Genomic DNA, 17,456 nt, shown 5'->3' on the forward strand with positions numbered 1-17,456 from the left:
AAAAACCAGCTATACTCATTACCTAGAGAAAGGTAAAGAAACTCAGAGCCAGGACGCCTGGGTGGCTCAGGGGTCTGCCTTCGGCTCAGGGCGTCATCCCGGGGTCCTGGGATCGAGTCCCAAATCGGGCTCCCCATGGGGCATACTTCTTCTTCTGCCTGTGTCTCTGCCTCTGTGTGCCTCTCATGAATGAGTGAATGAAAATGAAAAAAAAAAAAAAAAAGAAACTTGGAGCCCACCCCTGCTCCCCCCAGCAACCCACGGGGCCCAGTCCGGGGACAAGAGGGGACACATGTACTGTGAAAAATCTTTTATTACTGTCTCTTGTGGCAAAATAACATTTTATACAAATAAGTCACCTAGTTTACTTTGGACACAAAGACAATACAAACTGGAATGAGGATCTTAGGTGAAAGGGAAAGAGGACTTTGGAAGAACAAATCAGGTCATTGACGTTTCTTATATTCTGTGAAAAAATAGATTTACAGGGGAAAAAATAGACTTTCACAACTTCAATGACTTTACATGATCCTTTTTAAAACAAGGGGTAAATTCGCCTCCACCACACCCTTCTTGTGGTGAAGATATTCTGTAACGTGGAATGTGAGGAAATGAACTGACGATCAGGCTCTTGCACTAGGTACACCAGCACCTCTGCATCAGAAATCCTTGTGTCCTGGCAAGAACTCTATGCTGTGGTTCTGGGGACAAACTGTCTCCAGTCCCCAAACCTCACAGCTATCATGGTGACAACAGCCACCAAAAGAAAGTGACTTGACAGAGGGAAAAAAAAAATACTCTGGGAGCCTACTGGGCGTGGCAGGACACACACTAAGGCAAGACTCGCCCAACTTGCCCATTACACACAGCCTAGTGAATCCACTCCAGAAATGAAATCCACTTCACCTGGAAAAACCAGGTCAACAATTCCCGGTCACTGCCATTTCAAGAATCGCCAGTCCATGGTTAGCCCCAACTTCCCTTCAATCACTGCCCCCATCTGAGAATCAGATGGCCCAAAGGCTGAAGGTGTCTTCAGGGAGTTCTGCATGCCTCTGCAAACTGCTTTCTCTGCAAGGTATCTTTGAGCCAACACTTACAGAGAGGGCGGCCTACTTTAGCCTATGACTACTTTTACTGGTTATTTCTTCTGTTTGCTCTGTTGGACAGAACGAAATCAACAGGCATCTATCTTCTTTGGATAAGCAAGAAGGACACTTTAGCCCAAAGGCTACACAGGAAGAGAGAGCTGCTCTTCCTGGAGATTCCAAGGCAGAAGGACAGAAGCAGTACAGGAGAGGAAGAGGCGCAGGCATCAGGCCCTGTGGCACCGGTGGGCCTGCCAGTCTGCTGGAATGTGCTCGTGTCCCTCCAGGAGCTGCCACTTAGATGCTGGCTCTGAACAGTAGGCGGGCTCTCCTGCGCAGGTCATTTTTTTCCCTCCCACTGTAGCACCCCCAAGACAACTGCTATCACAGTCCAGATTCCTTAATAACACGGCCTCCCGATTCAACTTCTGATTGCTTCAGCTACTTTCAGAGAAAGCAGGACCTTCCAATTCTCTCCCCAGTTCAGGTACAAAAGCTTGAATTCCAAATACACCCTGGTTAACACCCCAGAGTGATAATGCTTCTCAAGATTTCCTGAGTATAGAGATGCAAGAATCCAGACTCCCAGGTACAGAAAACCAGACAGACTTTCTGGAGCAGATAGCATAGCCCTGTCCTCCTGGGCACATATTGAGCACACGGCCTCAAGTGGTCTCCAATGAGACTAAGGCAAGCTAAGGGGGAAGAGAATACAGCACTATTCAAGCCAGAATGTCTGCCACCCCTACCCTCCCACCTAGCAAAGGCTAACACTGCATATTAGAAGAGACAGCCCACTAGTCCATAAGATGTGGCTGCCCTGGGACACATTCCAAGACACACTCTATTGAGCAGAACTCAACAGTTCCAGAAACCACATCCTAGATAATAATATCAAATAGTTGAAAATCTCCCAGTTATGCTGCTGTCCCATAGAGAAACAGTGATTCTGAGGCTTGATATGCACACACAAATATGCCAGAGGGGCCACGAGGAGAAACAGAGGGTCAGGAGGCAGTGCTGATGTCTGTCCACAGATGAGGAGGGAAGGATGGCAATGCAGCTTTCCCCAGCAGCACGTGGGACAGAGCCACACATAAGGCACCTGGATTTGTAGTTGACTCCAGTTCTGAGATTCACTTGGTCTGGTGATGAGTAACTCATCTGTAGGGTGCCTGGTCTCTTCCCTCCCTCAGTGGTTGCATCCGTGCCAGCACAGAGGAGGAAGAGTTTTCCCAGTGAGAAAGCTGCCAGCATCTGGCAGAGCCCAAACTCTGGCCTGGCACAGAGCACTGGGCCAAGGTTCAAGGCCACTCACACTCTAGAGTCCAAATAGGGAGCAATACTGATTAGCAAAGGTGCAGGGGGCTTCTGTGGTAGAGTGCTGGCCCTTCCAGCCTGGGCCCTGTGGGGCCTTTGTCCCAAGCATCTTGGGAGACTGCTCTCCTTCAGTTACTATGATGCTTCAGTGACTATTCCCGCATACCCGGGCCCTTCCTCCTGCTCCCTTTCGATCAGTGCTAAACCCTGGCCACAGCAACAATCCTATCAGAGGGTCAGCCATGGCCAGTTAGACAACTGGCCAGAGCTGAGGAAGTGACAGGCTATCCAGTGAGAGCCTGAGGATGAAAGTAGCCCCCAAGCATGTGCAGGGAAGGTTATCTGAAAACACCTTTCAAGAGCCACCTCAGCCTAGTTCATTCATCTTTTCCAAACACCTGAAAGCATTCCAACTAGCAGTATGAAGGATCAGAATATGCATAACAGGTCTGACCCCCCAGGATGGTTCCAGAAACTACTTCAGAGAAAGGCAGACAGGAAAATCCTCCTAAATAAGAAATCTACAAAGAGTTTTAGAGGCAAATCCCCATCAAAAGCCAATCCTGCAGGCTCTCCTGTGTAGAGAAAATCAAATCCCTCCTTTAAGTAGCTGCTGATTTGTAACTATACCCGGCCCCAACATGAGCCAGATTAGCCCCAGGAGCCTGTTTAATACTATCAGAAGTCTAACCACCATCACATATGCTGGGTACACCACTGACATCTTATAAAACCTCCCTGAAAGAAGACTAGAGAAAAAAAAAAAAAAAAAAAAAAATACGAAGCCTGCTATGGCCTCAAGAGATCCTACTGTTCCAAGAACACAAAAACTGATAGTCTATTTCAGGAGATACTCAAAAGTCAGGAGTCAGGACAAGCAGAGCAAGCTCATCTTTCCTCCAAAATGGGATCAGGAAGGCACTGCCAGGCTGAAACCTTGCTGTATCCCCAGGAGGGCTGGCAGAGGATCCTGGAAGTCAGGCAGAGAAGCTGGCCTCTCCATGACATGCAGCCCTACTGGCCCCCAGTGCCTCCCCGCCTTGGCACCCCTCCATCATCCCCTTTCTTTCCAGTTGCTTTAGAACTACACACAAACTGAGGTCAGACTATGCTGAGAACAACACTGTGAGAGGAGGAATCGCCTAGAAGAGGCCTACCTTTCAGTTTCTCACAGTGCCCAGGAAGCCAGGGAGAAGCAGCTGACCTGCAAACTGACCAGCCAGAGCCTCCTCAGCCCAACATGGCTGTGCCTGCAGAGACCCAGGCATCTAGGACTTCAGGAAAATAAACTTTCTTTTTCTTCTGGACTCCAAGAGCCTTACCCTAATCCTTCACTTTACTCTAGTACCTCTGTGACCTACAGGGCAGGGAAAAGGGAAGAAAAAATACTGGGGAAGAAAACACAGCACTGCTTGGCACCTCTCTTGAGCACAGGAAACTACCACGCCAGCCTTGGCTTCCTAGGACCAGGTTCTAGATGTGTGTTGACCAACAGGTTCAACCATTTCCATGTGCCAGGGCCTTGGGCCACAGCAAAGCAGCTCCCCGTCCATGCCCGCAGCAGTCACTGGCCTCCATTATAGGCATAATCAGCCTTGTTGTGCATTATCAGCTTGTTGTCAACAAAGTAGAAGCTGTCGGAACGGGTCTCATAGGGATTTTCAATCATCAGACGAACTGCAAGTCAGAGAAACAGAAACAGCAAAGACTTATGTGAGTCTGCCCCACTGGCCAGGTGGGAAAAAAACATATATGCCCTCTGTAATTCGAGAACATATGAGTATACTCTGTCAGAACAATGAGGTCAGAACAGAGGCAGCCAGGCTTGGAGAGAACTACAGAGGCCCCCAAATTAAACACGATACCCACTTCAATATAAGGATGCAATCAACTGACATGGCACTTCTTGTGCATCTCCAGCCTGGACGCTTACTCAGAACCCCAGGGAAACAGGATTATGCCTTTGCCAACGTGGACCACCGCACTGTTTTTTCAGGACTTCTGGTCTGTTCCCCACTTCTAGACTCCAGTCCAAATTCCAAAAGCTGTGCCTCCCTGTGCCCACTTCCCATGGGCACCCCTGACAACCAAAGGAACCAGAGGTGTGCATGAGTGTGTGTGGCGGGGGAAAGAGCAAGGAAACTTTTCCATGGATGACTCAGGGTATTAAGTCGCAAATGATCCAGCAAAAATGGTCTGCTTGTCTTGGGATCCAGATTTAAATCTTCTGTTTGTTCAAGCAATTGCCCAGACCTCTTTCGCCATACTAAAGAGTAAAGATAATTAACAGTCAATACCTCTGATCAATTTGGAGTTAATGATCACATGCTATTTTGGTTCCTCTAGAGGCAACATGCTTGTTTACCACAGTTCTCAAAAGATGAAACGGATTATTTAAAGTCCTTTGAACCTACTTAGGCCAAAGTTACTTGGTTTTATCCAGAATATTGACCTCCACACTCTTTCAGCTTATTTAGTTTCAAGAAGAAAAGTTCTATTGCCTTGGGTAAGAACTTGAAATACTACACATAATCTTTTCTTGCAAGTACCTATATATTCTGGCCCAGCGGGGGAGCAGACCTCAAAACAGGATCAGATGCTATCATAAATAGCCTAATCCACATCAGCAATCCTCATATTACCTGGAAACAGCACTGTCAACATGGGTGGAGAATATTCTGGTTTTCGGAATGTAACAGTTTTAAATACCTGGGATTCTGAGAATATCAATCAGTATATGTAGAACTTTTCTACAACTCAGTCAAACTCCCCCCACTCATATTCACAGTTCACAGGATCCCCACTCCTATTCTCATTGTTCTGGAGCCATTTTCCCTGATTACTAACAGAGAATGCTAACCCCAGAGAGTTCCACCAGAGTCACAGGAACTGATAAAGCCTGATCTTTCTCTCGATGAGTGCATCTCTTCCCCTGCTTCTCCCTCAGGTGCCTCCCCAGTTTTTCCTCCAGAGAACTATAGGATTACTGTTTCTAAGACATGGCTTCCATCCAACCATGTGATGGCTCCCTATTTCCTGTGGATCTATTCTAACAGCACAGAATGAGAAAGATCTCTGATTCTAGTTAGCCCCCAGCTTCACTTTTCCCTCTAAGGAGAAAGTAGTGGGTGAACAAGGAGTGCTGGGCAGGAGCCAATGACTAGAACACAGTGGAAAACAAAGCCTAAGAGTGGCTCAGAGAGGAGCTCCAGCTAACTCTAGGCCCAGGAATTGTCATGGGCCTCCCCTCATCTCCCTCAGTCACCCCCTTTCCTGCAGCTTAAAGCGGATGGCCTGCATTATTAAAACCTTCAATGCTCTCATACAGGCAGAGTTTGAAACCCTAGACAGTGGCGCTAGGAAATGAGAAGCCTCAAGTCAAATGCCTAGAGAGGTGGTGTCCTGTCACTACCTCCCTCCTCTGCCAAACGAGGGTGTTGGACCAGATGGACTCCAAGGTTTGTTCCTTCTAGCCCTAAGAATCTAGAATGGTATAGAAGTCAGGGGATACATACTGACATCCTCAGAAAGCTGGGGAAACTCATAGATATGTTCACAAGTGTTCCTACTGCTGGGGATGCAGAAGCCAAAATCGAAGTCAAAGTTTTTCAGCAAGCGTTCCCGGAAATAGTGCCGCTCGATCATCCGGAAGTTTGACACAGGTTTGTCTCCCACCGTGAACTCCACTCTGCAAAACAAAGCTCTGTGAGTCCAACTTTGCCTCCTCCCTCCTCTAAAGCCAACCCAGAACACAACCGAGAATATTCTTTGTGGACAAGCAAGTGTTCTCCTCTCTAGAAATACTGGTACTCACGTGGCCCCGACTGTCCGGAGGCGGAGAAATGCTGGTGTGAACTGATAGCGGACAAAACGTCCTGCACTGATATCCACATCTCCACCTTCGTCGTCGTCCTCCTCCTCTTGGTCTGAAAGAACACACAGAATCTTGAGTGTACTGTCTTGGCCCCACCAGTCCAAACAGCACAACCAATTAACTATACTAACACCCATGGCAGGATGGCCAATATTGACTGCGCACTCACTACATGCCAGGCTTTGGGCTAATCACTTCCCAGAATCCTCAGAGCGACCCTATAGGGTGTCACCATCATCTCCATGTTACAGATCAGGATGCAAAAGCTCAGAGACGTTAAGTCACATGTCCAAGTCCCCCAAATAGTAAACAGAGGGAGCAGAGATTTGAACCAGGTCCATCTGACTCGAAGCTTATTCTCAAACACTAAGTTAATTGCCTTTTATGTGGTCTAGGGGTGTGGGCATATCCTAAGAGCGAAGCCTGAAACACAAGCCTGGTACTAGGCTCCTGGCGATGAGGTTGCAGCATTAGCCAGCAACCAGAAGAATGAGAATACAAAGGTTGAAAACTAGTCAAAAGGCAAGTTCAAAGAATGCAAAAATTTCTGAGGCAGCAAAGACAAACCCCTGAGAATAATCTTGTTATTTAAACTCCTGGGCAGCCCCAGTGGCCCAAAAGTTTAGCGTTGCCTTCAGCCTGGGATGTGATCCTGGAGACCCGGGATCAAGTCCCACGTCCGGCTCCTTGCATGGAGCCTGCTTCTCCCCCTGCCTGTGTCTCTGCCTCTCTTTGTCTCTCGTGAATAAATAAATAAAATCTTAAAAAAAAAATTTAAACTCCTACTGTTTTAGGGTACCGTAATGCCTATTCCAGGCCACCTGGAAACAGTGAGGTAGATGGGCAATGGACCAAAGTGCAGGACCTGAATGAGGGCGAGTCTAGTCTATTCCTGAACCCAGAGAGTGGAAGTTTGTAAAATTCAGAGAACCATTCTAATGTGAAAAAGGAGATAGTTCCTAGTAGCTACCCAGTGTCCAGCAAAAATATTTTCTCCAGATATAGGCTAAATGTGGGTGTGACTTACATCTCTTTTAGCCCCAAACCTCTCTGCCTATGACAACCCCAAGATAATATGGGCAATCAGACTGAGCAGGGTTTCAGAGCCAGCCACTCTAGAGCCCTCACTCCAACAATGTGATTCAGAGAGTATCAGACCAAATCTTCTCAAGGATTCAAATTCAGCAGAACAAGTGCTGCAGGAGGGTGCTGATTCAGTGGAGCATATTCTAAGCCAATCAAGATCCTTAAAGATAAAGCCTGGAGAAGTTGTACATCAAGGTACTTTTACAAGATCTGCAGCCAAGCTTCTTGATACAGTTCAATTTTGTACTGAAATGACTATTATAGGCCCAGCCTAATCCAAACCCACATATCTGAAGCAGCCCTGGGGTCCTCAAAACACCCAAAGTACCGGGACATGTTGCTTAGGGATTTGAATCCCACAGACCCAGGAGGCTATCTGGCCCTGATCCTCCCAATACCAGCTAAGTACCCACAAGTTGGAGCCATTAGGTGCCTTGGCAGCACTAAACTATGAGAGCATAAAGGATACCAGGTGGGGTGAGAAGACCAGGGCTCCAGTCTTGGCTGTACAATGAACCTGAGCTGAGACCTTCTCAGGAAAGCTTTTACCTACCCGGGGTACTAATACCTGCCTTATCAAATTTACAGGTTCCTTCTTTTTATTTTTTAAGATTTTATTTATTTAATCATGAGAGACACAGAGACAGAAGCAGAGGGAGAAGCAGGCTCCATGCAAGGAGCCCATCACAGGACTCGATCCCAGGTCTCCAGGATCACACCCCAGGCCAAAGGTGGCGCTAAACTGCTGAGGCACCCGGGCTGCCTTTACAGGTTCCTTCTGAGCAGCAAATCAAGATGGGAAGAGCTTTGCAAAAAGAATTACTATTAAAGAACATGGTGGGGATCCCTGGGTGGCGCAGCGGTTTGGCGCCTGCCTTTGGCCCAGGGCGCGATCCTGGAGACCCGGGATCGAATCCCACGTCGGGCTCCCGGTGTTTGGAGCCTGCTTCTCCCTCTGCCTGTGTCTCTGCCTCTCTCTCTCTCTCACTGTGTGACTATCATAAATAAAAAAAAAAAAAAAAAAAAGAACATGGTGAATACTCTAGTCGTCTGTGCTGGTAGTCTACCAAATAACGCCAGGGGGCGCTCTGTCTCTGGTGCTGAGCTCCAAGACTCACTTGTGGTCTCCTACCCAGGAGTGAGTCACCCAGGGGCTGCATCACAAGCACCGGAAGCACCTATTCAAAGCTAATTTAAGGAATCCTAAGTAGTTCATAGGTCTGGGCTTTCTGTTCATCCCACAAATGGCAAAGATTAAAATCCAAACTGGGACTTACAGGGAAATATGAGGCACTGTTTAAAGGGAAGTGAGGGAGAAGAAAAGGGGGCTTTCATCCTTCTACTTTAATTCTAAAGCTTCCTTTCCTGAGTGGAGGCAACATAAGAAGGAGAATAGGACCTTAGGAAAGTCAATTGGAAATTCTGGGCCTCAGTTTTCTCATCTGAAAAATGGGAGTAAAGCTCCTCACAGAAATGTTGAGGATTAGATGACCGGATGCCAACAGAAACATGTGTACAAACAACATATGGTAGACACTCAACAAACGTGCTTCGGATCAGCACACCCAGCTTGCCAGGCTCCAGGAGGAGGTACAAAAGTGGGCATGCTGGAGTCCGGGCCGCAGGATGTGATGGTACACACAAATGAGCTTCAGAGATCTTCTCAAGTGGCTGCTACAATACTGAGGCCTACCTGAAACACAAGGTTTGGCAATCTCAAAGAGCACTGTCCCTGTCTCCAAGTCTCGGATTTTGAAGCGAGTGAAATCAATACTGTAGATGTTATCTTCGGGTTTACATAAATAATCTGAAAAATGAGAGAGACACACACACAAATGCTATTAAACAATCCTCCAAAACATTTCTTTCTTTCTGAAGTTTTAAAGCAAACGCAGGGGTTTTTTCTTACACGATTTACTTAAAAAAGACCCCAAAACTTCCTCTTAAAAGCAAAAGTTGTGTGAAGCAAATAAGGGGATGGAAGAAAGAAAAAAAGTGCATGGATTTGGTTTGGATGAAAGATTATCATAACACTTTTAGAAACAGGAATAATGTAAGGGGCTTCCTTTGGAAATACCCCCAAAATGGCCTATATAACTTCCATGATCTATTAACTGGGATGTCACAACAGGACAGAATTTTTTTTTTTATATAAATCCATTTTAAAACATTTATGCTGGGCAGTCCTGGTGGCTCAGCGGTTTAGTGCCACCTTCAGCCCAGGGCCTGTTCCTGGAGATCCAGATCAAGTCCCACGTCGGGCTCCCTGCATGGAGCCTGCTTCTCCCTCTGCCTGTGTCTCTGTCTCTCATGAATAAATAAATAAAATCTTTTAAAAATATAAATAAATAGGGGATCCCTGGGTGGCTCAATGGTTTAGCGCCTGCCTTCAGCCCAGGGCGTGATCCTGGAGTCCCAGGATCAAGTCCCACATCAGGCTCCCTGCATGGAGCCTGCTTCTCTCTCTGCCTGTGTCTCTGCCTCTCTGTGTGTGTTTCTCATGAAAAAATAAATAAAATCTTTTTAAAAATTATTAAAATATATATATAAATAAATAAAATAAAATAAAACATTTATGCTGATCTAAAGGCTAATATATTGCTTGTTTGCCAGCCATGAGTATTGTACAGCAGAGATCAGCAAATGTTTTCTGTAAAGGGCCACATCATAAATAATTTAGATGTTGGGGCCACACAGTCTGTCACACTGCTCAACTCTGTTACTGTAGCAAAAGCAGCCACAGACAACCTGTAAATAAATGAGTATGGCTATAGTTCAATAAGACAATTTACAGACACTGAAATATGAACTGCATATAACCATGTGTAGCAGGATTTTTTTTCCCCAACTTTTTATTTTTTTTTATTTTTTTCCCCAACTTTTTAAAAATGTAAAAATCATTCTTAGTTTGTGGACTGAACAAAATCAGGCAGTAGGCCATACCTGCAGAGGTGACAGGGCAGAACTGCTGAGAGGGCACTGGGCCAAAGGGAAGTGGAAGCCATGACAACCTGAGCAGTTAGTCAATCTAGTACTGATCACAGAAAACCTCCCTGATTTCTTTCTACGATGACTCCTGACAGCATCTTCTCCACAACTCACTTGAGCACTTTTTCTTACACTGGCTGCTTGTGTTAGTTGTTCCATGTTTTTCACAAGCTGTCTCTCCAGTAATATGGCAAACTTGAGAGCTGCTGATTACTTTGTAAATCCTCAAAAGACTGAGAATGGGTTCTATATCTTTAGAGGGTACTCAATAGGTAACTAGGTGAACGAAACAGACTTGAACAAAATCCAGAGATCACCAAGCTCTGACCTGGGGCTTTCTCCAGTAGGATGCTGGGATGAGTTTGAGCAAGAGAGCACCAATCCCAAGTTCCTACACACGACCTGAGTGCCCACTGAGAACGCTGCTTAGGGCCAGGCATTAAAATGGCCTGATTCACTCTTGGTATCAGGAGAAAGCAGGAGGCTAGAAAGTTCAGGTGATGAGCACTTCTGGACCTTCAGAGTCTCAAATGAAAATGAGGTCAGAAGAGAAGCAGTGTTTTCACAGCATTTCAATAAACTGAATAGCAAGATCTTCTAAAGATATATTCAGGCATGCAAAGGACAGGCCCAACCCAAACGGTGATGGAAAGTGGGGACATCGAAATACCCAGAATCAAGTTAAACGTATCAGGAGATGGGAATTCCTTTTCATACAGGCTGGACCAAGGCCCATTGTGTAAACTCCTACCCCCAAATCACTGGAGCTGCCACCAGCTACCCGAGGTACACCTGAGAGAGCCCCAGGCTGACAGCCATTCAGCAGGTAACAAGTGGCAGCCTTAGATCCATGGAGGGAGTGCTGGTGCCACAGGGTTAGAAAGCTGGAGGAGAGCAGGGATGAGTAGAGCAAGCAGGGTCTAAATGGGGATAGTGGGGGGGGGGGGATAGCAGCAGGAGAAAAAGACAAGTCAGGGCTTGGCTTGGCAGAGAACATAAAAAGGGAGGAGAGCCAGGACAGGGGGTGGGCAATGTGTTTCCTCCCACCCCTCCTTATTATCAAGGAAACGGTGTAGGGTGGTTGCATTTTACACAAGAAATGCGTTTCTTAAACCCTGACACATTAATGCACTAGAACAAATGTCAAAGGCAGGATTCACATTTTGAACTGTGTACATAAACTGAAACTTTATTAACATGTTTTCTAGTGTGGCAGTTTAAATCTGCGTGAAGTGCCACGACAATATGTTTGAGGAAGGAGCCCCCCCCCCCCCCCCGCACACAAAGGGGCAAGGCTTGGGACCAAAGGAGTAAGGGGGCCAAGGCAGGCGGGAGAAGGGGGTGTCAGGGGGCGGGGTGCAGGGAAAGCAGACAGAGAAAAGCAGGTAGGGGTCTCGGCGGGCAGAGACTGCAGAGGTTGGGAGGGGCCGGCTGAGGAGCCTGGCTGAGCAGGAGCTTCACGGATACCTTTGGGCCTTCCCGGGCGAGGGGGCAGCGGTCCCACTTAGCCAGGGCCAGGAGGGTCCGGTTACGCTAAGGGGGCTCCCTAGCCAAACGGATCCGGCTGCGGGGAGCGGCCCGGCCTGGAGGCCCAGCTGAGGCCCGCCCAAGAGCCTGGCATGGCCGGACACAGGGGAGCGCGGTCCAGCTCAAGGAGTACCCCTTCCCAACCAGGTCTGGGCGACGGTGGGGGGCGCAGAGCCTGCCCGGGGAGCGGCGGGCGACGCGGCCTGGCCGGCCGAGGGAGGCCTGGGTGGACCCCCGGGCAGGTCAGGCGGCGAGCGGCCGGCTCCGCTGAAGGCGGTTAGGGGCCCAGGGCAGGGCGCGGCCCGGCCGGCACTCACTCTCGGTGACCCGGCTGAGGCGCAGGACGTGCTCGGGCCGGATGGTGTCCAGGGCCAGCAGCTCTTGCTCCGTGACGGCCGCCCCGATGCCGTCCTCCGCCGCGTGGTGGGGCGCCTGCCGCCGCGCCTTGAGGCGGTTCAGGACGCCGCCGCCCGCCTTCTTCTTCTCCTCCTTGGGGGCCACCAGCCCGCCGGGCCCAGCTGCCGACCCCGCGGCCGCAGCCTTCGGATTTGACCCGCTCATCGCTCCGCCGCCAAGATGGCCGCCGCCTCCGCAGCGCCGTAACTATGGAGAGCGGGGGCGGGGCCCGGGGTGGCGCCTGGGGGCGGGGCGGGGGGCAGCCGCCTGCTCGCCTGCTAGGTCCCAGCCCTAGGGCTGGCGGGGGACGGGGGTGGGGTTCGGGGGGGTTTCCAGGGGGGGTGCCGACCCCCCGGACTCTCCATCGGACCCCCAAGGTCACACCAAATGTCTTTAAAATAGTTCATACTTTCTGTCATAAGGAAATTAATCTGTAGCATAGACATTAAAACAGCACTTGCTCTCCAATTAGATTACCTTTTTTTTTTAAGTTTTTTTTAATTTATTTATGATAGTCACACAGAGAGAGAGAGAGAGAGAGAGGCAGAGACACAGGCAGAGGGAGAAGCAGGCTCCATGCACCGGGAGCCGGATGTGGGATTCGATCCTGGGTCTCCAGGATCGCGCCCTGGGCCAAAGGCAGGCGCTAAACCGCTGCGCAACCCAGGGATCCCCTAGATTACCGTTTTTAAACCCAACTGTGCCAAGCTTTGAGCTAGACATCGGGCTAGACTACAGGAAATGTAAGAACATGAACCAGGGCAGGGATTGGGTCCACCCTATTCACTACTGTATTCTGGCAGTATAGCTAATGCCTGACACAGTAGGTGCTCATTAATGACTGAATGAGTGGGTGAAGGAATGCCCCACCATGTAGGAGCTCCCCTTTTGTTGGGGAGGACTGAAGTACATGATTCATTATGTGGCCCTTCCTCTTGACTGGCCCAATAAGTGTGAATGAACTAGAAGTTGAGCCAGACTGCTAACTGCTCAGAGGTACAGCAATGGTGCTACCAGAATACACAAGAGGGGTCTGGCCCATCCGGAAGAGGCTTCAAGTTCATCATGATTTAGCTATGTGGAGGAGGTGGGCCAGGGAGTTGGGCCAGTGGGTGGAGGGTGGGTTAAGGCTGCCCTCTCACATCCCAAGTGGCTCCTTCTCTAAGGTCAACATCTTCTGTGTTAGAAGCCTGGACCCAACTGTTGTCCTGTGTCTGCTAGGTCTGAGATCACCTCTCAGCCAGACTTAGGCCACAGTGAAACTCCACCCTTCTCCCCATGATCAGCCTCAAAACTTGATTTATGGCAGGCCTTGCTGGGTCCCTCTCACCTTATGTAAGGGGCTTGGGCGGGGCTGACAGGCCTCACCTGGTTCCTGGACAAAATCTAAGCCTGACTCCACCCCAGCTGCCCAACCTGGTAGAACAGTATGTGGCCAATTTCCTATCTAAATGTTGCCCTGTCTTTGAGAGATCACCACTGGGTGGCATTTACCAAACTGTTCAGGAAAATTTTAATAGATGTGTACAAAGAATTAAAGTCCTTCCCTTCGCAAACAACCCTTTTTAAACCACTCAGCAGTGAGTGGTTACTGAAGAATTTCCAGAGCTTTTAATATGCTACTTAATTGTGAATCACCAGGAGGGAGGCTTAGCATGCAGCCATTTCCCACACTCAGTTGCTCATTAAAACTTTGTTCTCAGAACACCAGGACTAGTTACCTGGATCCCCACTTTTTCTAGGGACAATAACAAATATATTACCCCCTTAATCTGCAACTTCAGATCCTTTAGCACAAAGATGTTTACCACAGGACCATTTGTAACACTGAAAAATTGCATCCATTCAGGTTATGCGGCTGTTAAAAATAATGAGATCTATCTATATGCACCAGTATAGAGAGAGCCTAAAGATCTATGGCGGGGGGGGGGGGGGGGGCAAGGCACAGGAATCCCAATTGTTTAAAAAGGACATGAAAAAATAAAATAAAATAAAATAAAATAAAATAAAATAAAATAAATAAAAAGGACATGAATATATGGTTTTATATTTGTAACTGCAAAGGAAGAGGTCTGTAAATGCACTAAAGTTTTAACCACAGTTCCCCTTGAGGAGTAGAGTATCGGAAGGAACTAAAAAGGGAATATAATCACTTTTGACACAAGAGCTACTTATGTATTATTTTATCACAGCAAGTATACTATCATCGGTTGCTTGTATATTTAAAAAATATATATTTTAGGATCTCTGAAAGAAAACGCTAAGCCAAAGTAGCCTTATCTTCTCTTAAAATTGAAAAGCAACTTCACATTTGATCACTTTTTTCTGTTCAAAAGAAAATTAAATAAAAACTGCCATATAAAGGAGTTGGGGCCTATTCTCTCTTGGGTCACACCACCTGTGAGTTGTGACTAAAACCTGGGGATGCCTGGGTGGCTCAGCAGTTGAGTGTCTGCCTTCAGCTCAGGGCATGATCCCGGGGTCCTGGGATGGAGTCCCACATCTTCTCCCTCTGCCTATGTCTCTGCCTCTATCTCTCATGAATAAATAAATAAATAATATATATATATATATAATATATATTATATATAGAATAATAATCTACATATATCATATATATATTATATATAGATGGAGTAGGAAAAATAAAGGCTTATAAACCAATCTGCCTCTGCTTCTCTTCACCAGATCTTCCTAAGGTATATCAAAAAGCTCTTTTAAAAAATGTTTTTTGGAAAGTACATAAACTAACACCGTGTTTGGGGGAAAGAGGACAACAGAGATGCACTGCATTAAAAGCCCAAGATCTCCCTGGGCTAGATGCGTGGAGACCAGTGTGGAAAGGCTGGCCTTCCTTTCACCCCAGCTCCAAGCTCTGTGTCTCTCCTTCAGCTGGTTGTTTTCCTCACTGTAAGAGGTGTGACGGTGGCGGTTTTCCAGGGCAGCCCCAGGGTAGCCAGGCAGTCTGCCTCAAATCAGGCCAGGCAGGTGGGGCCTGGAGCTCATGCAGCCAAGGTAAGCAAGACATCAGAAGGCTTTTTTTCTGCAAAGACCGGCAAGTTCAGTCCTCCTTCCTACTGCCTCCTAAAGGTGGCATGCCTTGAATCCATCAGTCAAGGCTGGGGCTGCAGGCATGCCTCCTGGTCTGGGACTGAGAGCTGGTCATTTCCCTAGTACCCAAGTCACCACTCTCCGGGATGAGGATTGTTTTTGTTTTTACAAAGCATTCATTTCATTTATTATTTATATCCCACCTGTTTCCAAAAAAGGGTTTCTGGCATATTCCCACATCATACAGTACAAGATTGGTGAGTGAAAAATGCATGGAGCCTTGTGGAGGGCAGTACTTTCAAATTTGTGAATGCATATACTGTTTGACCCAGTAACTCCGTTAATAGATTCAGAAGAAAAACTTGCACATGTGCATAATAAATATGTGGAAATATGCACATATGAGCATATAAAATACATATAAAAGGAAAGATACACACCAGACTGTCACCTGTATTTGTCCTCTAGGGATAAATTGGGTAGGTATGAGAATGATTAAGTTTTCACATTCTGCACCCCATATAACTTAAAAAAAAAAAAATCTGTCTATGCATTTCCTGTATCATTAAGCCTTAGAAGGTTACTTTCTTTTCCAGAGAAGAAATGATAGAATAAATCTCCATGTAACCATCACCCAGCATCCTGTTACCTTCATTCAAACAGTTCTTTTTAGAGACTAGCACATGACGGCATTCAGAGCACAAGCGTGTGGTTAGACAGTCCCAGTCCTCACTCTGCCACTTACCAGCTATGGGACTTTGCATGGGTCATCTATCCCCTCTGAATCTTTGTTTCCTTCTTTGTAAGTCAAGCTAGTCACACGTCTGTCTTCCCTAGGGCCGTAGCAAAGAGGAGATGAAAAATAGCAACAAAAAGCATGATGCTGGTGCCAGGGTGTCTCATGAACAGTCACTATGCCAATCTGTTTTGGTGGCCTTTCCCCAAGACCCCTCTGCCATGGGCAGGCATGCCGGACAGGGAGAAGACATGGAGCTGGACAGGAGAGGGTGCTGACTGGGAAGAGCTGAGGGGAAACGAGCTGGGGACCAGGCTTTGAGGAAGCAACACATGGACTCTGGTGGCAGCAGCAAGGAAACCCAGGAGAGCAAGTCTTAGCACAAAGCTAAGCCAGAAAGCAAGTGTGGTTATTTTTTACTAACATACATGTGGGTAGCAACAAACAAAACTATGACTCTGGGGCCAGAGTCCTGCAGTGAGGTGCCTGCCATCTCAGGTTGCTAGAGGGCAGAGGCTTCAGAACCTCCCTGCTCCACCTCCTCTGCCTTGACCCCTTACCACTGCTAACAGCACCAAGTTTTCCAGTATGTGTGGGGAAAACTCCTCTCTTCCTCTATAAGGGGTGGAGGGGGATGGGGTCCTAAGTATGGAGAAAGGTCCAGCACAGTGGCTCCAGCCAACCGGGAGCCTGATTTCCTTAGCAAGATTAAGATCTGGACCCAAGGAGTGGTTTAACCCAACCCCCAGCCCTTGGCCCAAGAACTTCTGTCAGACACTTTTCCTCCCTGCAACTCCCTAGAGCAAGGCTTCTTCAGGGTTCTTCCCCCATTTGGCAACTCATGGAAAGCTGCTTGAAATAGTAACAGCTAGGTCTGAATTAGTAAAGAACTCCCGTTACGGGTGGGCTTGAGCTAAGAAAGAGGCTCTGTGGGCCTCCTGGTTTATTTGGGTCCTGAGAACAGACTCCGTCAACACTGGCCTCATTCTTGGAACTGAGCACTGAATTCTGTCCTTCAAGTGAGGGAGGTAGGCCAAACTCTCCCTCCCTCTCCTCATACCAGCAACCTCCATTCCTGCTGGAGAAATATAGCAGGTAGGTTCTGGAGTCTGGAGCCAGGTACATAGCATCGTGGAAAAAGGAAAGCTAATTAAGAGTAACAGAGAGTAACACTCAAGAGTCAGAGCCCAGGTGCAAAATCCCAGCTCTGTCTGTCTTTTGCTGGCTGTATGGCCTTGGGCAAGTCACTTCACCTACAAAAGGCTAATACCAACTGGTTTGTTAAAGATTAAACAGAAGTAACATCTGGAAAAGTGCTTGGCATTATGCCTCGCCCACTTCAAGGGCTCCATAGGGAGGTCTACAATTATCCTTAGAGCCTTAGAAAGAA

At 47.7% G+C, this 17,456-nt stretch overlaps 1 protein-coding gene across 2 annotated transcripts; it reads right to left on the reverse strand.

Moving 5' to 3' along the window:
- Positions 1 to 295: 295 nt before the first annotated feature.
- On the reverse strand, positions 296 to 12,460 carry UNC119B (unc-119 lipid binding chaperone B). Of its 2 annotated transcripts, none has more exons than XM_055323056.1 (5): positions 12,201 to 12,460; positions 9,062 to 9,175; positions 6,223 to 6,334; positions 5,924 to 6,096; positions 296 to 4,085 (listed from the first exon to the last, which is right to left on the reverse strand). In XM_055323056.1, exons 1-5 carry the CDS (start codon positions 12,442 to 12,444, stop codon positions 3,973 to 3,975), a joined length of 756 nt encoding a protein of 251 aa, XP_055179031.1. In that variant the 5' UTR covers positions 12,445 to 12,460; the 3' UTR covers positions 296 to 3,972. The 2 variants fall into 2 exon arrangements, with proteins under 2 accessions (XP_055179031.1, XP_055179032.1); XM_055323057.1 differs by lacking the exon at positions 12,201 to 12,460 and adding an exon at positions 10,685 to 12,157.
- Positions 12,461 to 17,456: the final 4,996 nt, after the last annotated feature.

The sequence above is a fragment of the Nyctereutes procyonoides genome, unplaced genomic scaffold (genome assembly GCF_905146905.1).
Source record: "Nyctereutes procyonoides isolate TBG_1078 unplaced genomic scaffold, NYPRO_anot_genome, whole genome shotgun sequence".
NCBI lineage: Eukaryota > Metazoa > Chordata > Mammalia > Carnivora > Canidae > Nyctereutes > Nyctereutes procyonoides.

Excerpts from the sequence above, each read along its gene's own strand:
- UNC119B (XM_055323056.1), bottom strand. The coding sequence starts at position 12,444 with ATGAGCGGGTCAAATCCGAAGGCTGCGGCCGCGGGGTCGGCAGCTGGG. Across the intron at positions 6,097-6,222 it reads CTCCGGACAGTCGGGGCCAC|AGTGGAGTTCACGGTGGGAG; the intron begins GTGAGTACCAGT and ends TTTGTTTTGCAG. Across the intron at positions 4,086-5,923 it reads CCAGCTTTCTGAGGATGTCA|TTCGTCTGATGATTGAAAAT; the intron begins GTATGTATCCCC and ends TCTGACTTGCAG.